Source organism: Phyllostomus discolor, chromosome 8, assembly GCF_004126475.2.
Source record: "Phyllostomus discolor isolate MPI-MPIP mPhyDis1 chromosome 8, mPhyDis1.pri.v3, whole genome shotgun sequence".
Taxonomy (NCBI): Eukaryota; Metazoa; Chordata; class Mammalia; order Chiroptera; family Phyllostomidae; genus Phyllostomus; species Phyllostomus discolor.
In genome coordinates, this window is record NC_040910.2 from 47,689,397 (window position 1) to 47,713,541 (window position 24,145).

Below are 24,145 nucleotides of genomic sequence, written 5' to 3' on the forward strand. Positions count from 1 at the left end.
CCTGGTGATGATGTTGATCAATCATGGCCAACGTTTGGTGGGCCTTGTGCATGATCCCGGAGTGGTACTAGGCTCACTGTACATGTGCATTTCATTCTTTTCCCACCCAGGAGGTTGCTGAGAAAACTTGAATTCAGAGTGGCCCACGAAAGGGGTCTCATCTCCCTGGACCTCATTTCTTCATTCATGGTACAGGATCATAATATCCACCTCTCAGGCTGTGTGTGGGCTGAGGATGCCAAAGGCCAACCAGCTGGCACCTCATGGACCCTCAACAAATGACATCTGCTGTGCCGACTGCATTAGCCTGGCACACAACAGTTAACTGCCAAGTCTGGCTAAGTGCCCAGCTAAGCTGGGACGCTGGGGCCTGGGAACCACACAATTTCTTTCATAATCCCTGTTGCTGGGGAAATTGGCAGGGAGAGACCTGTGAAGTACCTAAGACAAAAGTTACCAGGATTGCTGGGGGCTTGCCTTCCGGCCAGCCCTGAGCTCAAAAAACTGTCTTCTTCAATCTACTTCCCTAGAGGATTCTAAAGTGGCCCTCCCACCACCGACACAAGTGAGAGGGAGGCTGGAGCCCTTGAGGAGAGAAATCGCTGCAAGGGGCCTCCGTCCTTCCCAGGGAAGTCCAGGCCCGCTCAGTTGTCTGCAGTGGCAAACAGGAGCTGAGAGAGATGGGTAGTTGTGATGAGCTTGTGGATGTGACAACTATTTACTGAGCACCTACTATGTGCCAGGCATGCCAACCTTGGCAGACAAGGTTCTTCACTTGGAAATTACATTCTCTTGGGAGAGACAACCAGTAAACAAGCAAAAAAGAAGTACCAGCTGATGGTGAGTACCGTGCAGAGAGTTAAAATAGGGTGATGGCGTTAGAGTGACAGGAGGTCACTGAGTCATGAGATGGTAAAGGAGAGCCTCTCAGGAGGTGGTGTTTAAGCTAAAATGTGACAGACGTGAAAGGATGAAGAAGGGAGCATTCATGGTGCATGCAAAGGTGCTGAGGTTAAAATAATTGGCAATGTTAGACCAGGGGGTCTTAACCAGTTCTTCACTTAAGTACTCTGCATCACAATGCTTATTCTGCATCACAGTGCTTACTCTGCGTCACAGTCCTTACTCTGCGTCACAGTCCTTACTCTGTGTCACAGTCCTTACTCTGCGTCACAGTGCTTACTCTGCGTCACAGTCCTTACTCTGCGTCACAGTGCTCACTCTGCGTCACAGTGCTCACTCTGCATCACAGTGCTTACTCTGCATCACAGTGCTTACTCTGCGTCACAGTGCTTACTCTGTGTCACAGTCCTTACTCTGCATCACAGTGCTTACTCTGTGTCACAGTCCTTACTCTGCATCACAGTGTTTATTCTGCATCACAGTGGTTACTCTGTGTCATAGTCCTTACTCTGCATCACTGCTTACTCTGTGTCACAGTCCTTACTCTGTGTCACAGTACTTACTCTGCATCATAGTGCTTATTCTGCATCACAGTACTTACTCTGTCACAGTCCTTACCCTGCATCACAGTACTTACTCTGGGTCACAGTGCTTACTGGTCTGTGCAGGGAAGGACGAGCTCAGCAGACCTAGGTTGTCCATACCCTGCTGTGAAAGCTTTGGCCTTTGCCCAGCTCCTGGGAATTGTCCCTTAAGTCCTGGAAATGACCTGACTGATAAGAGGGTCTTTGCCAGATAATCTGTGCTAACACTGTGACTTAGGACAGGGGCATTGGGCCATGTGGTGTCATCTGGACCTCTGGAGGTCCACCATGTCTGTGTGACTGGCACCTGCTTAAAGCCCTGGACACCGAGGCTCAGGTGGGCTTCCCGGGCTGGCAGCACACCACACATGTTGTCACACATCATTGCTGTGAGAATTAAACATTGTCCACATGTCTCCAGTGGGAGGGGACAGCTGGAAGCTCATGCTCGGTCTTTCCTGGATGTTCCCTGGATGTTCCCCATGCACCCTTTCCCTTGGGAAAGGGAGGGAGAGAGAGAGTGAGGGAAACATCGATGTGAGAGAGAAACATGGATTGGTTGCCTCTCTCATGCACCCCCAACCAGGGTATGTGCCCTGACTGGGAATAGAACCTGCGACCTTTTGGTCTATAGGACAATGCTCCAACCAACTGAGCCACAGCCACCAGGGCTTGGCTCCTTTGAGTCTGTATCTTTTGTATGTGTGACTTTCTCCGAGAGGCCCTCACTAACTACCCAATGTCAAGCAGAACCTGCTTGTTAATCTTTTTCATAGAACTAGTGCTAGGATAATCTTACACTTAAGGTCTTCTTCAGCTAATTCTATTTTAGCAATAAAGCATTTGCAAATGTAAGGGGATGTCAAAGAGACACCGAGTGTAGCTGTTTTATTTAGAAGAGGCATTTTGGAACTCTGAAAGCCTTCCAAAAATGCATCATTTCTGTTAGTTAGTAGCATCTAAAAGAACATAAAGTATTTTAAATGGTCAACATTAAGTTGTATAAAAATTTACACAGCCCTGGCCAGGTGGCTCAGATAATAGGAATGTTGTCCTGTACTCCGAAAGGCTGTGGGTTCAGTTCATGGTCAGGGCACATGCCCAAGCTGCAGGTTAAATTCCAGGTCAGGGTGCATTCAGGAAGCAACCAAGTGATGGTTTGTTTTTTTTTTCTCACACCACTGTTTCTCTCTCTTTCTCTCTCTCTCCCTAAAATCAATGAGCATATCCTCGAGTGAAGACTAAAAAAAAGGAAAAGAAACTTATGCATATGGTCCCTGACTTACAATGATTTGACTTAACAAATTTTACAATGGTGGGAAAGTGACACACATTCAGGAGAAACCGTACTTCGATTTCTGATTTTTGATCTTTACTGGGGCAAGTGATACAAGGTACAAAACCCTCTTGGGACGCTGCACAGCGGCAGGGCCAGCCCCCAGTCCGTCTGGTTGTCAGGAGGGCAGACAGCAGGTGCTGTGCGGTGTGATGTTAAGTGCATTTCTGACTTAAAATAGCTTCAACGTACAGTGGGTGTGCTGGGGTTTGACCCCATCGTAACTCGAGGAGCATCTGTGTAATGAGAAATAAGTTTCCCTTCCAATCAAGGCCTTGAACTCTGCCCCAAGCCAACCCCTGCAGCAAACCATAACGGTGAGTAGGACAACTTTTTCCATACCCAGTGAGTCCTTCTCGTGAGTCCCCAAAAGCGAGGGTGGTCTTGAGGACCCCTGGACAGCAGGGTCTTTTCTGAGTGAACAAGGCAGGGAAGGTGAGTTGAGGCAGAGAAGGAAAAGGTAGGGAAAAGCTCAAACTATTTGGTTGAACTGACAGCACTATTTATGGAGTGCCGGCACGTAAGTAGGGGCTTTGCACGCCTCTCTCCCAAATGTCCTGGGCGCATTTTCTTGATCTCAGACGGACGTGTTGGCTTTCATCTTGACTTCCAGGCACACTGTCGTCCTCGCGTGTTGCACCTGAGGCAAGTGCCTCGCTTTCCTCCCCCTAGCCCACCCCTGAGTGGTTCCCACCCCCACTTCACTGACGGTGCAGCTGACGTCCCGGGAGAGAAGCCACTTGCTTGAATCCTCTAGGAAGGCAGTGGAGAAGCTGCGTTCCCACCGGGATGTGGAGGTGTAACCTCCCCTCTGTCTGTGGTTTATTAACTGTGACAGGCGGGTGGGCGGGACTTAGATCTCAGGGCGCTTCCAATAAGGTCTAATCCTAAGAAGGTCTCTCCCTGGTCAGGCGGCCCATATTTCTTATTATTTTCCCAGCTTTATTGTGATGGTATCGACATATAATATTGTGTAAGTTTAAAGTGTGCAACGTGTTGGTTTGAGGCACTTACACATTACAAACTGGTTACCACCCCAGGTTAACCAATATCCCCATCACATCACATAATTACCATTTCTTTTTTGTGATGAGAACATTTAGGAGCTACTCTCTTAGCAAGTGCCCAGTAACACAATACAGTATTGTTAACTGTACTTCCCATCCTGTAAGTTGGATCTCCAGAGCTCATCTGTCTTATAATTGGACATTTGTGACCTCCGACCAGCGTCCCCACTTTCCCCACCTTCAGTCCCTGGTAACCACCGTTCTGCTCTCTATTTTATGAGTTTGTTTTCTTAAGGTTCTACAGATAAGTGACATCATACAGTTACTGGCCTTTTTCTGTCTGACTTATTGCGCTTAGCATAATGCCCTCAAGGTGTACCCATGTTGTTGCAGGTGGAATTGTTGCTCATTTCAAAGAGCACTCTCGGTGTGCCATGGGTAGGTCCCTCACTGCCCCCGGAGACTTGCTAATCTCTCTTCTATCAGAGAGAGCTGGCCTGGGCTCCTGGCCTCCGCAGGCAAGGAGATCTGCCGAGAGCTCACTGAGAGCTGGTTCTCGATTTCCCCACACTGCCTGCATTTGGGGTCAGATGTGGTTGCTGTCCTGTACACCAAAGGGTGTTCAGCACATGCCTGGGGTCCACCCACTAGATGCCCATACCCCGCCCCCTGTCATGGCAACCCAAATGTCTCCAGGCATTGCAAGTGTCCCTGGGGAGAAGCATGGCCCCCAGCTGAGAACTGCAGGTTTAAATAGTGCTCGTGCTGTCTGGACCTCGTTGGAGGGCCGGTGAGTACAGGATGGGGTGGAGAGTCCCACTGTGTGTTCATCCTCCTGGCGTGCCCTGCCAGGGCTGGGCATGGCTCCCAGAGTCCCACAGCCTCCCTCTGCACACCTGGACCCAAGCTCAGCTTTCACAGAGCCCCAGGGGACCCAGGTGTTGGAGAGGCTGGCTGGCCCCAGGGCCCCAGGGCCCCAGGGCCCTAGTGCCAAGTGCCAAGAAACTGCAGTTGCTGTGGCGACTGCTGAGCTCTTAGGGCGAGGAGCTGGTTGGTTGAGGGGCAAGTCTCCAGTGCCTGGAGGAGCCAACATCCAGGGCCTCGGCGGGGAGGCCACCATCCAATGTCCACCCATTAGCGTTTGCAGACCAAGCAGAGCAGTGGGGAGTGGTTGGTTCAGCTCCCCAGGAACTGGGGACAGGGCTGCAGGTCACTGAGGGGACCTTGGAGGGTGAGACAGACACTTCACTCTAGAGGGCCCTGCCTGGCTGGCTTCCCAGGAAGGCCACCTGGCCACTGGGGTGAGGTGTCTGACATCAGGCTCTGTCCCAGAGAAAGATCATCCAGGCGGGTGGGCAGCATGAGCCTGGGCCCCCTCAGTCCAGATACCCGCCGGCGGCTTCTCCAGGGCCAGGCGGACCCCCTCCCAGAACCTCCCTCCAGCAGCGTGGCCATCTTCATCAGCTCCACAGTCTCAGGTAAGCGGCAGGGCAGGGCTTGGGGCCAGGGGAGCCGGCACAGAGCACAGCTCACGGTGTGCTCTAGGGGACCCCGGTGCGCCTGTAGCCCTGCTGGTGATCCTTGTGGGAACGGGGAAGGGGAGCACCCCAGACCCTCTGTTTCTTCTTTGATAATGCAGCCTGAGAGCCTGTCTTGACAGAGTGATGTCAGTGGCAAATGAAATTGCAACTAACATTTCCGATGCATGCAGAAATGTCAGGGGTGAGAAAGTGCAGCGTCTTCCAGCGAGGACAAGGCCCTGCATGACCAACCGCTCACCTCCCTGACTTTATCTCATGTGACCTGCCCCTCCCCCACACGTAGTCATGCTGGACTCCAGCAGACCCTGGAACCCGTGAAGCCCTAGGCCCCCAAAGCTGGAGATACTCAATTTACGTGTTCACTTTATGCCTGGCTCCTCCCACCTGGCTGTAAGCGCCTCAATAGCAAAACTACATTGAGTAGTGTGCTGGCAAGTGTTTAATAACCTGTTCTTCAAGAATTTTAAACTACAGAGACAAAAGCCACAGAGCACCTGATTTGTACTGCCTGCCAGTTTCTGGGTGCAGGTGCTCCCACCCAGTCCATTGCAAGCTGCCAGTGTGACTTTTCGGACACCAGGGGCAGAGCTGTGCCCTGGCCTGCCACCCTCTGATATTTTCCTGCTACAAAAGCTAGCGCAGCAAACAAAGTCAAGGGCAGGGCTCACAGCCAAACGTGGTAAAATGATTAGGAAGTGATGAGTTTTGGGTACTTGTGATCTTGCTTTTGCTATAATGTATTCCATTGTAAGTTCAGGTCATTTAACTTTTCGTAATGGCTGTGCCAACAACTGGCTCACTGAATTCCTGAAGATTTAGCCATCAGCTCTCCCAGGCCAGCAGGGGCCAGCTCGGGCTCACTGCATTATTTATACGTGTCTCATCTGATGCTGTGCCCCAGATCTAAGCGGTGTCTAGATCGAAACAAACTCCCCAGTCGGTATTTTGTGGACAAATGTAAATAACCTGTGGGGTTTATAAGACAGGCCCAGGAAGGGAAGGGGCGGGGACAGGTCCAAGAATGGCATCCAGGTCAGCTCTTCGTCCCAGTGGCCGTGGGCATCCTGTGAAGGACGCTGAAATGACCTCCCCTCCCCCCAGCCACGTGGAGAAAACCAGTGCTTCTTCAGAACCTATCTTGCACCAGGTTCTTCACTCGTAAGATTCAGTGGTTCTACCGGCATTTACTGAGCACCTGTGTTGCGTGCTGAGAAATCAGTAAGGGCTGAGACCAGAAGAGGTTTTCTTCTTTATTACTTAGGGGAGCCCTGCAGAGCAGAGGGATCACCCCATGTTACAGAGGAGGAGACTGAGGCTAGCCTGACACTTGGTACCACAGTGAAGTCAGTGGTGGAGAAGGTCTTAGAGTCCAGTTTTACCTTGGGTAGGACTGCCAGATTTGGCAAAACAAAACAAAACAAAACAAAACAACAAAAAAAAACCCAACAACAGAAACATCAACAACAAAACCAGGGCATTCAGTTAAATTTCATTTCTTTTTTAAAGAATTTATTTATTTATTTTTAGAGAGAGGGGAAGAGAGGGAGAAAGAGAAGGAGAGAAACATCAGTGTGTAGTTGCCTCTCATGTGTCCCCCACTGGGGACCTGGCCAGCAACCCAGGCATGTGCACTGACTGGGAATTGAACCGGCAACCCTTTGGTCTGCAGGCCCACTCTCAATCCACTGAGCCACACCAGCCAGGGCTAAATTTCATTTCAGATAAACAACAAACATACTTTTCTGTAAGTATAACCCAAATAGTGTATGGAACATACTTAGGCTAAGGACTGACTGGTTATTTACCTCATATGCAATTGAGCTGGATTCATCAGATATGCATTGGTGTCCAAACATTGAGTTGAACAGGACATACGTATGCTAACAAATTATTTGTTGCTTATCTGAAGTGCAAATGGAACAGGGTTCACTACAAATGCAAATTTATCCATATTGTGGAATGGAATGGATTTATGCTATTAAGTTATTCATTGTTTATCTGAAAAACAAATTCTAATGAGTATCCTGTATTTCATCTGGCAACCCTAACCCAGGGCAACCAACCACCCGGTTAGCTGGAAGCAAAGGGTTTCCGTTGTGTGGGATTTTTAGGGCTAACACGAGATGAAGGCCCAGGCTATCCAGGTGGTTGGTCTCCTTAGGTTGACCTTATGTTTTCAAGTCTTTTGATTTGCCCAGAAGGGCCCCAGTCTGGATGGGGCAGGGCGGGGCGGGGCAGGCGGTTGGGGTGGCAAGGAGACAGAAATGAAGCTAAAAGCAGAGCCAGCCCTGGCCTGGTTGCTCAGTTAGTTAGTCATCCCAATACATCAATGTTTCGGGTTCGATCCCCAGTCAGGGCACATACAAGAAGCAACCAATGAATACATAAATAAGCAGAACAAAAATTGATGTTCCCCCCTCTCTCACTCTCTTCCTCCCTTCCTCTTTCTCTCTCTCTCTCTCTCTAAAAAGAACATCATGTTAGTAAAATAAATAGACAAAGACGTTTGGTAAAAGCAGAACCGGGGAAGAGGTCTGGGTTCCTCCATCTAACGCCTTCCACGCCGTCCCTTGCAGACATGGATGTGGAGAGAGAAGCTCTGCAGAGCACCGCGTACCCCGAAGTGCAGACCTTCTGCCAAAAGCATGGCCTGATGTTTGAGGTAATCGCCTGCCCACTCCTCACAGCCTCAGTTTCCTCTGCCTGGAAACTCGGGAGCCGGGGTGTGCCCCCAGACAGTCCGTCACAGGGGGGCTCTGTGTGCGCTTACTGCTTTCCTGTTGAGTCTTGAAATTCATAATGATTTTTGAACAAGAGACCCACATTTTCTTTTTGCAGCAGCCCCTGCAGATTCTGTACCACGCTCTGGCAATGGGCCAGGGAGATGAAAAGTCCTTTGAAAGGCAGGTGGAGGGGTTACGGCGGTGGGCACTGCTGTCAGCACAGGCAGTGTGGCCCGGTGCTGGGAGTGGATGCCCTGAGGTCCTGCTCCTTGAGCATGTCACCTTTTGCGTCGTTTTCTCCTGCCCTCCCAGCCCTCCCTGCACTGAGCAGCTTCAGGGGAGCCTAAGAGGGCTGTGGGATACGCAGGGTGGGCGCTGAGGAGGGATGCGCCTTCTTCTGGAGCCCAGATGGGGTGCCTGCTGGGCACAGTCACCACTGGCCCCAGACAGAGCCTCACAGCAGCCTCGGTGGGGATGTCACAGCCCGCACGTGTGATATGGAAACCAACAAACCGTCTCTGGAGTCTCAGCTTTCATGGATGTTACCTGCTTGCCCTTTATGACAGCGATTCAGCACCTCGAAGGTCCTTGGACTGGAAGACATACCATCATTGGTCTATTACTAAGAAAATAGCAGGATATACTGCTGAGAAAATTCAACTCTGCCTGCCATTGAACATGAGACACAGCTCAGAGGCAGAGGCACCGAAAAGGAAGACCTCCATGCTGAGAACTAATGAAACGCCCACGCTCATCCTTTAATGCCCACACAGGTGCTGGCTGTGCGATACGCACTGTGACCAGCCTCAGCTCAAGGTGGGGAGACCGTGGTCTGGAGGGAGCAAAGTTTTTGCCCAAGGCTGATGATGGCTGACGCTCTTCCCTTCTCCCTGCTTCCTCCAGTCCCAGTCAGCACTGTGGTCTTTCACCCTGCGCTATAGTTCATTAGGACCCATCTTTCCCTTTGGGCAAGAGAGTTTAGGGAGGTAGGGACTGTTCTGAGTCTCATTCCCCCTCCCCCCACCCCTGCCCCATCCACCTCATCCCAGCCTTTCGCAGGGTCAGCCTAGCTACTTGAATTGAGCCATTCTGCCAGAGCCCCTCCAGCTAGCAGGCAAAAATGGACCACAAGTGTGCGGTTGCCAAGGAGACTTTGCCACATCTGATTTTGGCCAAACTAAACAATCTGCTTTGCAAAGAAAGCACTGCAAACAAGTGTGGACATGTCTTCGCTTTGAAAGAAACAGTTTGAAAATGCTCAAGGTCTTAAAATGTTTTAATTTTTTAATTGATTGATTTGAGAGAGAGAGAGAGATCAGTTTGTTGTTTCACTAATATACGTATTTATTGGTTGTTTCCCGAATGTGCCCTGACCAAGGATTGAACCCACAGCCTCGGCGTATGGGGACAATGCCCTAACCAACCGAGCTGCCTGGCCAGGTTGATGTTTTTAAGTAGACTGTTGTTTTGGAAGTCAGATTTACAGGAAACCCGCATATGGTACAGAGTTTCCGTATACCCCGCACCCAGTTTTTCCCGAATGTGAACATCTCACATTATCAGGCCCATTTGTACAACTGAGAAGTTGACACTGGTGTATTATTATTAACCAGTCTCCTGACATCATCCAGAGAACCCCAGTTCTCTCTGGTCTACAACCCTGCCTAGGGAACCCCAGGTGCTTTTAGTAGTCGCGCCTCCCCCATCTCTTCCAGTCTGGGATGGCTCCTTGGTCCTTCCTTGTTGCTCATGACATTGGCAATCTCCGGGAGGACTGGCCTGGCGTCCTGCAGAATGCCCCAAATCTGCATTTACCTGATATTTTTCTCATGATTGCTCTGGGGTTATAGGATTCATTCAAGTTCTTTTAACCCAGGCATGCCCCTTTGGGGAGAGGCTGTCAAAAATTATTGAAAGAAAACTTTATGCCTTTGCCAAAGGGAATTGAAAAAGTCACCCATCCTGGCACTCCCTGACCAGCCCACACTTGTAATCTCCAGGTGGTTGATCTGAGGTGGGGAATTCAGCACAGCGAGGCCACTGACCACATGACCACGGATCTCTGCCTGGAGGAGGTCGACCGGTGTCGGAAAACATCCCTGGGGCCGGCTTTTGTTGTGAGTCTCTTGGGAGGGATGGGGTCACTCTTATTTATCCTCCAGTACCAGGGTATGGCCCCTGCTTTCAAGCCAAACCCACCGGTGGAGGGAGGTGGGTGGCACTTCTGCCATCATACCCAATTGCCATAGCCTGTGTGTGGCAGACATTGCTAATCATTCACAGCACATTTTCTGCAGAGCTGGCTGAGATCCAGACATTAGCAGTCAAGTGGAAGCAGCAGGTAAACTGGAGAGCAGAGTGTTGAAGTCCGAAGGGATTTTAGAATTGGTCCTGGACCTTCCCCCAGCTTTCCCACCCCATCCACTTTATGTCTGGGATTTTTTTTTCCTTCCATGTGCCCTGCAGTGCCGGGAGCCGGCTCTGTGGCCCATCTGGAGCCTGCCCCAGGAGTAAACCTCCTCCGACCCTAGGCCAATTTTTATAGGGTCTTCTTTCCTCCCCTCCCAACTACCCCCTCTGTCACCAAATAACCCCCAGCTCACAATTAATGGAGTGGGCTATGATCAGCAGATGATATTTAAGTTTTGATTTATTATACCACCAGGTTCCAGATCTATCTGAGAAGTACAACATTTTGGCTCCAAAATCCCAGAGCAGGGATCCGCTGACTGTAGCTCATGGGACAAACCTGGCCCCTACCTGTTTACACAAAGCTTGACTGGCATGCAGCCGTGCCCAGTGCTTACGCCTGGTCCTGGACTGCTTTCTAGCTACAGCTCTGTAGCCAAGCAGCTGGGTCAGAGGCTGTGCGGCCTGGAAAGTTGAAAATATTGGCCATCTGGCCCTTGATAGAAAAAAGTTTGCTAACTCCTCTCCTAGAAAGTAAAGGTGGGAAAAGCCAAGGAAGTATCTTTGCCCAATACACCTTAACCACAAAGAAGCTTTGAGCAGCTACCAATAAAAAGACCCCCCCCCCCCACCCCCGGACGTCTCCTGGGGATAAGGATGCAGACTGAGGAGAGCGTGATCCCATTAGAAATGTTCTTTTCTAGGAAATACAGAGAACCAGGCGGGACCTGTTTGGCCTTAGAATTGCCGTCCTAGTGCAGTAGCCATGAACCACATGTAGCGATTCAAAATTAAATCAGTTAAAATCAAGTAAAATTAAAATTTCATTCCTTAGTACTATGGCCCGAGTTGCAACGCAGGTTGCCACCAGACTCCCGAGGCACAGGAAGTGCCGCCTGAGCGGTTAGGCCACTTTAAAAGAAGCAAAGGGAAACAAGGGGAAAAAAAAAAAAAAAAAGAAGCGAAGGCCTGGGCAGGGTGTGTGAGAGGCTCTCTTTGTTGTAGATTGTTTCACGTCTGCGGAGGAGCTCGTGTGCAGCCCTCGGCACTGTTACTTGGTCCCCAGCCCGACTGGGACGAAGCTGATGTGCAGCCCTGTGTGTGTTGAAGGTGTTCAGCTTGATGGCTTCAGTTACATAGGCTGTGAAATGATTACTATAGTAATAAGTTTAGTTAACATTCATCCTTTCGTACAGATACAAAAAAGAGAAAAGGATTATTTTTTCCTTGTGATGAGGATTCTCAGGATCAACTTTCAAGCGACCCAGGCAGCAGGGTCCGCTGCAGCCATCGTACTGCCCTTCCAGCCCCAGGACGCCTGCGCCTCGGCACTGGAATTCGCATCACGTGAACACCTCTGCCTTAGGTGTGGTTGCATTAAAAGACCCCCTAGCATTTGGCAGGCTCTATTCTCCTGCTTGCACATCTCCCTCACAAAAAACTTTTTCCCAACCTTCTCGTTTAGTTTTCTAAACAAGCCTGGTGATTGATCATTTTGTTCAGTTTCAAGGAAAAAAAAAGAAAAGAGAAAACTCTTAAAGGTAAAAGGGAGATGGGGAGAAAAAGAACTCCAGGGGGAATTCGATTTTGCAACCCACGCTGCAGGCTGCGAAAAGCACAGCATAGCTTCCAGGTGATGTGGGGCATGGAGCCTGATCTCCAGCTTCCCCCAGGCCCCACCGGCCCAGGAACCTTTTGAGTCCTTCTCAAAGGGCTCTCTGGCAGATGGATGGGTGACCTCTGCCCACGTCCTGCTTCTCCTGTGCCAGGCATCTCCCCCCACCTTTGCCGAGAGTCACAGCTTCACTCTCCTTCAGTGGCTCTGACGTGCGTCCTTTCCATGAAAGTCGGGGCTGTGCTTGGGCCCTTGGAGAGGCTCCTTTCTGGTAAATAAGTCATTAGGCAGCGTGGCAAGGGCCCTCTCCCCAGGGGCTTCCTCCTCGAGGCCCAGGGTCTCCTGGGCACCACAGCCCCACACTGGTGCTCTGATGGCTCCTTGGTCTCCTTTGCAGCTCTTCCTGCTCCCCCGGACCTGATCAGTTTTTTGTTTTTGTTTCTGTTTTTCAACCATCTGTCTCCTTCCAACGATTTCTGTTCTGTGATTGGCTGGCGACACCTTTTTCACCTTCCTTGTTCCTCTGAGGTTCTCGCTGCTGTGGAGGCCCTGGCAAAACAGCATCCTCTTCAACCGTCTGTCATCACAAATTCTATTTATCCAGGTCTCCTGGGTGCACACCCCGGAATAGTCTAGAACAATTCAATGAAGTGGGGAGGGGTGCTTGCTTCTATTTTATGAGGACACTGAAGACTTTGGTCTCAATGTCCTAGGCCTAATTCTCTTGCATTCCAGTTTGCACTTCCTCTGAACATGTTGGGGCAGGGAGAGGGCCTCCTAGTGTTCTCAGCACTAGGACCAAAACCTTTGGGCCTCACCACACTCTACAAAATCTTGCCCAAGGATGTCCTTTTCTTCCACCACTGCTCCCTCCTTGTTGGTGTTCAGTCCCCTGGATTTTCTGCACTGGAACATGTGTTTCCTCTGCTTGCACTTGCCTGCACTTCCTGCCACAGGGACTTTGCACATGCTCTTCTCACTGCTTGCCAGACTCTCCGCCCAGTGCAGTCTTCTCATATCTCATTCTGCACCTCTACCATCACTTCCTCAGGGGAATTTTCCTGATTCCACAGCCCCTGTGTGACCCATGTTTATCCTTTCCTTCTAGCACTGGGTCAGCTGCACTTTGACATGGGGCTATTCTCAGATTGATGCCTGACTCTCCTGTTAGAACTCCATGGTCCAGGAAGGCAAGGACCAAGACCGTATTGGTCACTGCTGTCAATATTTATTGAGCAGCTATCGTGGGCTTAGTTCAATACATATTTGGGGGATGACTGTGCTCAGAACTCAGAGGTTCCACACTGGGACCTACCCCCACCTCCCTTGTTGGCCCTTTCAAACCCCTGACCTCACATCAATTCCATTTGGCGCCTTCCTTGGGGCTTTAGTTTCCACATCTAAGAAGGAGGGAGCAGGACTTAGGGTTTTCTGAAGCTTGCAGCTGTTCTAATGCTCCCTGGAGGGGCGGGGAGGAGAGTGAGGCACTTGTCCACAGCACAAAATTTAAGGGGGTACCAAAAATCTTAGTTATAAAGATAAATATTTTAACGCAATGTTTTTTTTTGTAATCAAAATTGATCCAAAAAATCCATGAGGAACAAAATATCAAAATTCTGAATAAAGATAGGATACTTCCTACACTCTTAAAAATATTTTCTTTATTTATTTCTAGAGAGAGGGGAAGGAAGGAGGAAAAAAGGGAGAGAAGCATCAATGTGTGCTTGCCTCTTGTATGCCCCCTACTGGGGACCTGGCCCACAACCCAGGCATATGCTCTGACTGGGAATTGAACCAGTGACCCTTTGGTTTGCAGTCCAGCAATTAATCCACTGAGCCACACCAGCAGGGTCTTCCTGCACTTTTGAGACCTACCTTTACCTCCCACTTATTGGGGAAGCCACTTATAGCAGCCACTGTTCCCTGGCTGCTGTTGGAGACAGTCTGTTCCCAGGGCCACCTCATAGCATGAGATTTGGGCAGAGCCAATGGAAGCTGTATCTCTTGTTTCAGCTGTATTCCTGGGACAACCCAGTGCCTACCTATAAGGGGCCCAAGTTTTATATACAATGAAGGGCAATATGAGTGTGCTGAGGCTACTATAATAAATGACCACAAACCATATGGCTTAAAGCAACAGAATTTATTCTCTTGTGGCCTAGAGACCAGAAGTCTGAAATTGAGGTGTCAGCAGGGTCACACTACTGCCTATATTTCTCAGGGAGAATTTTTCCTTGTCTTGGCCAGCTTCAGGGGCTCCACACATCTTTGGCTTGTGGCAGTGTCACTCCCACCTCCGGATTCATTGTCCTATCATCTTTTTGTCTTTCGCTTGTGTCACACCTCCCTCTGCCTGTCTCTTCTTAAAGACTCTTGGGATTGCATTTGGGTCCCATCTGGATATTCCAGGATACTCTCTCCAGCTCAAGAGCCTTAACTTAATCACAGCAGCCGAGACCTTTGTATGAGTCAGGGGTTTCCCAGAGAAACAGAACCAATGGGATAGATAAATAGATAGATAGATATAGAGAAGATATTTGTTATAGGAATAGGCTCACATGGCTATGGAGGCTGAGAAGCCCCACCACATGCTGTCAATAAGCTGGAGCCCAGGAAAGCTGGTGGTATAATTCAGCCTGAGAATGGCGGGGCTGGTGGTGTAAATCCCATCTGAGTCTGAATACCTGAGAGCCGATGTCCAACAACAGATAGCTCAGCTGAAGAAGAGAGGAAATTCTGCCTTCTCCTTCTTTTTGTTCTGCCGGGCCCGTGATGGACTGGATGCAGCCCCCTGCACTGGGGAGGGCCATCTGCTGTTACTCAGCCCACCAGCTCGGGTGCTCATCTCTTCCACAGATGCCTGCACAGGCACACCCAGAAATCATGCTTGACCAGCGCTCTGGGTGTCCCTTAGCTCAACCATGTTGACACATAAAAGTAACCATCACAACCTTCTTTTGATTAAAGGTGCATTCACAGGGTCCAGGAATTAGACCAGATGTCTTTGTGGGGGGCCACTATTCAATTACCACAGAGCATTCCCCAAGCAAAAGGTTCTGTGATGTCTGGTGCTCAGTCAGAATCCAAATTTACCAGCCTCATGCCCCATGACCTCAGGTTCATCCACACGCAGGTGCTGTCTCTTCCTAATGCCTGCACTTCTTGATGCAATCATCACCTGGCACTACAGCCAGACTGATTTTTAGGAGCTCTGCATGCCTTACCAGCGGTCATAGAGCTAAGTTCCAGAGCCAAGATCGGAACCTGTGTCTCTCTCTCTACCCTCACTCTGCCAGGCCCTCCTAGGGAACCAGTACGGCCACTGTCCGGTCCCCACGCTGATCAAAGAGAAGGAGTGGGAGGCCCTGAAGGCCCAGCTGACCAGCAGGCCAGGTGACCTGGAGCTGGTGGCTCACCACTTCCAGAGGGACGAGAACACCGTGCCCCCCACCTATGTGCTGCAGGCCCGGGGCACCAGGGAGGCCCATGGGCCCGAGGAGGCCACCCTGACCTCTGTGCTGCGCTGTGGAGCCCAGGAAGCCAGGAGGCTGGGCCTCATCACCCAGGAGCAGTGGCATCGCTACCACCGGTCAGGTGAGGTAGTGGGACTGCCCTCAGGGCCTGTGGGAAATGCCCATGTGTTCAGAAAACACACAGTGTTGTCCAAAAGCCACGGTCCATGCTTCTCTAAATGCCAAGGCTGCCTAACTAATCGCTTTCGTGGCACGTCTGCCATCAAGGCCAAAGTCAGTGTCTATGGTCTGTGCTTCGGGATGGGGCTGAATTTATAGCTCAGCCTGGCCCCTTTCCAACTATACTGGCCTGCGGCAGGCTTAGAGCCTCCATTTTCTCATCTGTAAAAAGGGACTAGTTAGAGTTAGTGCATGATGGAGCCACTGTGGGGTTTAAAGTGTCGTGTCTCATCCGTGACATCATTCAAGCTCTAACCTGCAGTGCCTAACCTAGCCCGGTAAGAAGTCCCACCTGAATGAACAAAGAGGAACTCCTTGAAAGTTTCAGGAAGCACAATGCATGTCAGCAATGGTGTTCAGGGCATGTGACTGTCCAGGTATCTTGCTTTCTTTTTAAAAAAACTTTTTATTTTGAAATAGAGATTCACAGGAAGTTGCAAAAAAGTAGGACGAGGTCCTGACCAGTGTGGTTCAGTTGGCTGGGCTTTGTCCTGCAAAACGAAAGGTCGTCAGTTCAATTCCCAGTGGGGACACATGCCTGGGTTGCAGGTTCAGTCCCTGGTTGGGGGTGTGCAAGGGGCAGTTGATCGATGTTTCTCTCTCACATCGATATTTCTTTCCTTCTCTTTCTCCCTCCCTTCCCCCCTCTTCAAAAATAAAGAAATAAAACCTTTTAAAAATTAGTAGGAAGAGGTTCCATGTATCAGTTGTATATTTTTATTTTTAAAGAAAAAAAAGTTTATTACCTACAGGCCGTGGAGCAGACAAGGCGTGCCGGGGGCTCACAGCAAGGTGTGCGGGGGGAGGAGAGAGCGAGAGCGAGCACGAGCCTGGGGATCTGCTTTTTATTTATTATTTTGACATTCAATATTACTTTATATTAGTTTCAGGTACACAGCACAGTGGTCAGACATTTATGTAATTTACAGAGTGATCCCCTGATAAGTCTAGTACCCACCTAGCACTGTACATAGATATCACAATGTTATTGATTAATATATTCCCTTTGCTTACTTTACATCCTGGTGACTATTTTGTGACCACCAACCATAAATCACTTACCCAGTTTTCCCCAAAGGTGACAGCTTGCAAAACTAGAGTACAATGCCACAGCCAAGAAGTGGATGTTGTTATACCCCAGAGAGAGCACGCTTTCACAGGCACATGTCTGCGTGGGCACGCACTGTGCGTGTGCCTGTGCGTGTGTGTTTCGTTCTGCACAATGTTATCACCTGTGTAGCTTTGAGGAACCATCACAGTTAATTCATAGGGCTGTTCTCTCCTTTCGAGGCTCACTCACTGCTCGCTGCCACCCCCAGCCCCTGGCAACCACTAACTCATCTCCATCTCTATAATTTTATTTCAACATGTTATAGAAGAAGGAATTGCAGTCTGTAATCTTTTGAAATTGGCTTTGTTCCTTTAGCATAATGTGCTCAGCTTTCTACCAGTGTTAGATCATAGAAAATCCTCATAAGAGCCCTTCAAGGTTGGACTGGTATATCCGTGTGGCAAGAGAGGAGCAGATTCAGAGAGGTGCAGTGATTTGCACAAGGGCACACAGCTCGAAGGTGGTCTTGGATTGGTTCATGCTGAAATGTGTCCAAAAAGATTCCATTTTGGGACTGTGAGTTGCCTCTACACCTCTGACCTGCACACACAGGACTGAGGCAGAGACTTAAGTCCTGTCTCTCAGGGCCTGGCTGACTCAGCTGCAGAGAGCCAGGATCCTCTGCTGAGTGCAGGGCAGCTTCAGAAAAAACTTCTTGAGTCTGACTGCTGTTTCCAAACAATAGCCTCCAAGAAGTCAGTGTAGGCTTTTGGTCCAGGAAAATATGGGTTCTCGGGGCAGCCGCTACATGTTCTAGGACCAGGGTGTGGCAAACAATAGCCCAAGGGCCAAATCTAGCCCACCTTTTGCCCAGGTGGGGCAGTGACTTATTTATTTTTGTAAATAAAGTTTTACTGGGACACACTCGAGAATATTCGGTTACATGTGACATGTCTATGGCCATGACGTGTCACTCAGGTGCATGCTGAGCTTCAGAACCAATATCCCCACTTCCCTAATGTGTCTCCCAAGTGCTACCACCCAGGCCAGCTGATGACACAATGATCACACTCTCTTCCCATCTCCTCCAATTTTCAGCCATCGAGTGGGAGATAGAACGGGGCCTGCTGAGCCTGACAGATGGGGACCAGGGGGCCACTGTCTTCTTGAGGGAGATCCAAGACCTTAACAAACACATCCTGGACGACTGTGCCCTAAAGATGGTGGACCGGCTCGCAGACGGCTGCCTGGACACGGATGCCCAGAACCTTCTCAGCAGCCTCAAGGGGCGCATTGCTGACATGCAGCCTGGAGTCCTCAAGACCCACCACTTGCCATGGAGCCGAGACCTCGTGAACCCCAAAAATAAGGCTCATGCCCGGTACCTGAAGGAGCTTGGAGAGCAGTTTGTGGCCAGGGCTAACCACCAGGTCCTTGAGCGCCTCCGGGAGCTGGAGGCAGGCAGGCAGGAACTGGCATGGCTCTACCAGGAGATCCGCCACCACCTGGGGCTGAGTGCCGAGGCCACCAGGACCTTCTGCGGGCGCCAAGAGCTCCTCGCCCAGGTGGGACAGCGACTCCAGCAGAATGACAGCCACCCCCACATGCCCCTGGTGCTTTTTGGGCCCCCAGGCATTGGAAAGACGGCTCTGATGTGCAAGCTGGCTGAGCAAATGCCAGGGCTGCTGGGCCGAAAAACGATGACCGTCCTGCGGCTTCTGGGGACATCGCAGATGAGCTGTGACGCCCATAGCCTGCTCCAGAGCATCTGCTTCCAGGTGTGCCTGGCCTACGGGCTGCCTCTGCCTCCTGCGCAGGTCCTGGAGGCCCACAGCAGGGTGGTCCACTTTTTCCACACCCTCCTGCACACTGTCTCCAGCAGAAACTTCGAGTCCCTTGTGATCCTGTTAGACTCTGTGGATGACGTGGACTCCATCCACCGTGCTCGGAGGGTCCCCTGGCTGCCTCCTAAGTGTCCCCCGAGGGTCCACCTCATCCTCTCTGCCTGCTCAGGGCAGCGGAGAGTTTTAGACACGGTGCAGCAGACATTCATGGACCCCAAGTCCTACTGGGAGGTGAAACCCCTCTCCAGCAACCAAGGGCAACAGATGATCCAGCTTCTGCTGGCAGCCTCCAGGAGGACCCTGAGCCCAGGGCAGCGGGATCTGCTCTGGGCCAGCCTCCCAGAGTGTGGGCACCCAGGGCAGCTGAGGCTGGCCTTCGAGGAGGCCCGGAAATGGGCCTCCTTCACTGTGCCCACCCCTCTGGCCTCCACTGCTATGGAGGTGATGCACCAGCTGTGTGTGCGTCTGGAGCAGACCCATGGGCAGCTCCTGGTGTCCCGGGTGCTGGGCTACATTGTGTCTTCCCGGTAAGTCTCTTTTTATTATTATTATTTTTAATCCTTACCTGGGGATATGCTTTTTGGTTTTAGAGAGAAGGAAGGAGGAGAGAGAGAAAAACATCCCAGTGCTCCAACCAACTAAGCCACTGGGCCAGGGTTGACTCATTTTTTAAAAATTCTGGATTAATTTTAGGTTTTATGCTAGTAAACAGAGCTCATGTACAAGAAAAATACAGAACATGCTACACAAAAGTCTGTCTCTTAAAAATAAGTATGATTTAATGTACTAAGTTGCAATCTAACATACAACTCATATATTTTAATACATGTTACTGAGAATCATTAGTTGCAATGCATTTTTTTGAAAGGTGCTCCCTGCCTTATTTTTAAAGAAAGTTTTATTGTTGTTCAGTTACAGTTGTCCCCATTTCCCCCTGTTGCTTTCCCCTGCCCTGCCCACCCCTTCCCACATTCAACCCTCCCCGCCGTTGTCCTTGTCCACGGGTCCTTTATACTTTTCTGCCTTATTTTTTACAATAAAACTATTTTTAGTTTTTTTAAAACAAACAAGGAAATTCTCAGAAAACCTCAAGCGTAAAACTTTTACAGGCCTGAGGGAGTCTAATAAGTTTATAATATTAGTTTGACCTCTATTATTATTGTTATTATATTATTATTATTTTCAATATAACCTTGTTCTAGATCATATATTTTTTCTATTCCAGCCATTTGCCATCCTCCTCCCCTTTGGCAACTGTCAGTTTGTTCTCTGTATCTATGGGTTGGGTCTGTTTCTGTTTTGTTTTGTGTTTTAGATTTCATGCATAAGTTAAATCATATGGTATTTGTCATTTGCTGACTTATTTCATTTAGTAGATCCATCCAGGTTGTCACAAATGGCAAGAGTTCATTCTTTTTATGGATGAGTAATATTCCATTACATATGTATGTCTTCTTTATTTATTCATTCATGGGTGGACACTTAGGTTGCTTCCATACCTTAGCTATTGATGTAAATAACTCTGCAATAAACATAGGGTATGTATGCTTTTTTGAATTAGTGTTTTGAATTTCTTTGGGTAAATACCTGGAGGTAGAATTGTTTGATCCATGTGGCAGCTTTATTTTTAATTTTTTGAGGCACCTCCATATTTTTTCCCATACTGGCTGTACCAATTTGCAATCCCACCAACAGTGCACAAGGGTCCCCTTTTTAACTCTTTTTAAGATTGAGATATAAAGCATGCAGTCATCTCCTGGGGCTGCAGTAACCAATCCCAAATGGGGTGGCAGGTCCAGAACAAGAGAAATCCGTGCTCCCACAGTGCTGGAGCCCATGAGTCTGAAATCGAGGCGTCAGCAGGGCCATGCTTGGTGCTACAGCAGACTCTGCGCTAGGCCTTTCTCCCTGTCCCGTAGCTTGTAAACACATCCCTCCGATCTCTGCCTCCGTCGTCTCCTGGCCTCTCCCTGTGTGTGTCTCTCCGTCTGAATTTCCTTCTTCTTGTAAGGACACTGCTCTTTGGATTAGCGCCGCCATAATCCAGGACAGCCTCATTTTAACTTGATTACTTTCCCAAAGATTGTTTTCAAATAAGGTCTCATTCACAGGTCCCAGGTGGATATTAATTTGGGGAAACACTATTCAACCCACAACAATTCATGTATCATAAAGTTCACTCTTTTATTTATTGATTGGAGAGAGAGAGAAGAGAAGAGAAGAGAAGAGAAGAGAAGAGAAGAGAAGAGAAGAGAAGAAAGAGAAGAAGAAGGGAGAGAAACACTGATCTGTTGTTCCACTTACTTATGCATTCATTGGTTGCTGCTTGTACAAGTGTGTGCCTGGACTGGGGATCAGACCTGCAACGTTGGTGTATCAGGAGGATGCTCTCCCAGTGGAGCTACCCAGCCAGGGCTCGCAAAGTTCACTTTTTTAAAGTGGACATTCCGGTGACATTTTGTACATTCCCAGTGTTGAACAACCACCATCCATCTCTAGAACATTTCATCACCCCCAAAGCAGACCCCATCTGCATGACCAGTCCCTCCCCATCCTCCCTCCCTCAGCTTGATGTCTCTATGGAGACAGAAATACAATATTTCTTTGTAAAAATTTTACTTTGAAATAGCTTCAAATTATAGACTGTTGGAAGAACTCCCATAGTGCAAAACATAGGGCAAAGAATTTCACTATCAGGTTTTCTCAGCTGAGGCACTGCTGACAGTGGGGCCAGGGGCCCCATGCACACCGTGGGCGGGAGCAGCCTCCCTGGCCCCGCCCACAGGGTGCCGGGCGCCATCCCCATCAGGGCAGCCGCACTGTCTCAGGATGGTGCCAAGTGTCCCCTGCAGGCCGCACAGCTTCCAGTCGAGAAGTGCCGCCACATTAGCTTTGTCTCTCCCTCTCTCCCTCTCTATCTCTCTTTTTACTTATCAATTTTTTTCCTTCATTACCTCCTCCTATTTTCCTGTCTGTGTCATGTCTATGTCATTTTTCTTTCTATTTTTCTACTGATCTATCCTTTATTTTCCCCCTAGTAGCTAGCTATTTTTCTTTTTATTTATAATCCTTCTTTCTATTTACCTATCATCCTATCTTTCTTTGTTCTATCTTTTTAGATATCTGTCTACCTCATCACTGTCTCTATATCTATATTTACACACACACACACACACACACAAAGACACACATAATTTTCTCTCAACCATGAGAATTCATTACAGGCATCACTCCCCTTTTTTTTAAAGATTTATGTATTTTAAAGATTTTATTTCTTTATTTTTAGAGAGAGGGTAAAGGAGGGAGAAAGAGAGGGAGAGAAACATCAATGTGTGGTTGCCTCATGCACAATGGGACCTGGCCTGCAACCCAGACATGTGCCCTGACTGGGAATTGAACCAGTGACCCTTTGGTTCACAGGCTTTGGTTCACAGGCCAGAGCTCAATCCACTGAGCCACACCAGCCTGGGCTCCTCTTTACCTTTAAATATGTCAGATGTTTTTGAAATACAAGGACAATCAGAACCCCACATTGTCACAGGATAATTATAAAACTCAGGAAATATATCACCAACACAATAATATTTTTAACACACAGTTTATAGTCAAAACTTGTAACTGTCTCAAGATGTCCTTTATAGCTGCCAATTTAGGATCCCACGTTGCATTTAGTAGTCATCTCTTTGGTTTCCTATAATCTGGAACATCCTGCCCCCTGTCTTTGTACTTTTGAACAGTATGGGGTACATTCCTTCATTTTTAAAAAAGATTTTATTTATTTTTTTTTAGAGAGAGGGGAAGGGAAGGAGAAAGAGGGAGAGAAACATAGATGTGTGAAAGATACATCAACCAGGTTGCCTCTCGTGCACCCCCATCTGGGGACCTGGCCTGCAACCCAGGTATGTGCCCCGACTGGGAATCGAACCTGTGACCTTTCGGTTCACAGGCTGGTTTTCGATCCACAGAGCCACATCAGCCAGGGCCACATTCTCAATTTTTAATGGATATATTTATCCTTGTCCTGTTTTTGAATAATGACCCTGGCTCAGCTGGTCTGGGATGGGGCTTGGGTCACAGGGTTTCTCCCACCCATGCTGCTGGCCCTGAAGGGGGCCGGCCCTGGGGGAAAAGGGGGACTGTAGTTCCAGCTGCCTGGTTTGGTCAGAGGTCTCCTTGTGATCCCATCTAGGTTACACCTGAGTGAGGCTCAGCCCTTCACTGTAAAAATTAGTGAGCACTGATGTTTTCCCCCTGTAAGTTTACGATGTTCCCCTTTGTAATGATTAAACAACATGTAGGGAGAGCTCAGAAAAATCTCCTTAAAACTTCTCTGATGCTTCTCTGAAGAATCAACCGCAAGCCTGTGTCTACATCTAATTTCAGGCTTGTAGCATGGGAGTTAGCAACACTCTGCCAGGAAAATCCAGGTCCAGTGTGTTTATGGAGTTTAAGGAATGAAGGCTGAAATGAGGTCGCTCAGCCCAGAGAAAGTTTTGGGGCTGCAAACCCCAATGAACCAGGGTCAGAAGGGTAAGGAGGCCCAGAGATGCCAGATGTGGACAGCGAGTCAGAAATAATGAGCAGGAGAGAGGCGTGTGTTTGTCAGATGCCCAACATCAGAGCTCCCGCCCCCTGGAGGGGTGTGGAGGCCAATTAGCAACACACCTGGCAATAGAGCTTTACCATCACAAAAACAACCATTGGGAATGCCAGAGCCCATAATCAGAAGTACTTGACAATGCAATCTCGGTTCCTCTCAGTTTGGGGCAATTTTCCTCTTTCTGACCTTTGTCTTTCACCACAGATCAAGCAAGATGGGTGGGGACCAGTGAAGGGGGCTTTTTGTTGGTTGGTTGATTGGCTGGTTGGTTGGTTTGCCAGGAACAGAATCCCACTCACACTAACACATAAAAAATAAGGGCTTCGTGCCAAGGCCACTGGAGGAGCTTGGGAAGCCAGGACCACCCCGTATCCAACTCTAGGGGAGCATACCCCAGATTTTGCCATGGGTGCCCCGAATAGGGGCCTTGCCTGAGCTCTACAAACCTAGACTGGGGAATATTCCAGAAGAAAGGGGTTGGACCATCAGGACACTCTGATGTTGTCTACGTGGAGGAAGCAGGGTTGTCATGGAAACCAGCAAGCCACAAAAATCAGGGCAGTTTCTCACCCCCTCTCCCTCTGGATCCTCTCTGCACATCAGCTTTTGTTCTAGACTCTTTCTCTCTCCTCCCCAGCTTAGTTTGCCTCAAGTTTCTGTTGGCATCATGTGCTCCCATTTCAGGGGCCTGAGGCAGTCGTTCTGGCTCCTTCTTGAGTCCCGACTGCAAAATCTGAGGAGACAAATCAATTGGCCTTTTTGGCCCCATGCCTGATCCAATTAGTAAAGCAGGGGGCTTCACAGAGTGTGGGACCCACCCCCCAGAGGAGAAGGGCAGTG

At 49.3% G+C, this 24,145-nt stretch overlaps 1 protein-coding gene across 5 annotated transcripts in view; it reads left to right on the forward strand.

Annotated features, from left to right (window-relative positions):
- Window positions 1-399: 399 nt before the first annotated feature.
- NWD1 (NACHT and WD repeat domain containing 1) overlaps window positions 400-24,145 on the forward strand; it is a 59,611-nt gene continuing 35,865 nt past the window's right edge. The window contains exons 1-6 of one of the 5 annotated variants that reach the window (XM_036032501.1): window positions 4,694-5,308; window positions 6,422-6,518; window positions 7,948-8,033; window positions 10,095-10,211; window positions 15,415-15,712; window positions 17,960-19,232. In XM_036032501.1, the coding sequence (XP_035888394.1) occupies window positions 7,950-8,033; window positions 10,095-10,211; window positions 15,415-15,712; window positions 17,960-19,232 (1,772 nt within the window). In that variant the 5' untranslated portion in view covers window positions 4,694-5,308; window positions 6,422-6,518; window positions 7,948-7,949. Of the gene's footprint in view, window positions 841-4,693; window positions 5,309-6,421; window positions 6,519-7,947; window positions 8,034-8,928; window positions 9,081-10,094; window positions 10,212-15,414; window positions 15,713-17,959; window positions 19,233-24,145 lie in introns of those variants that run through there. The other 4 variants (XM_028521622.2, XM_036032500.1, XM_036032502.1 and 1 more) reach the window with 4 other exon arrangements.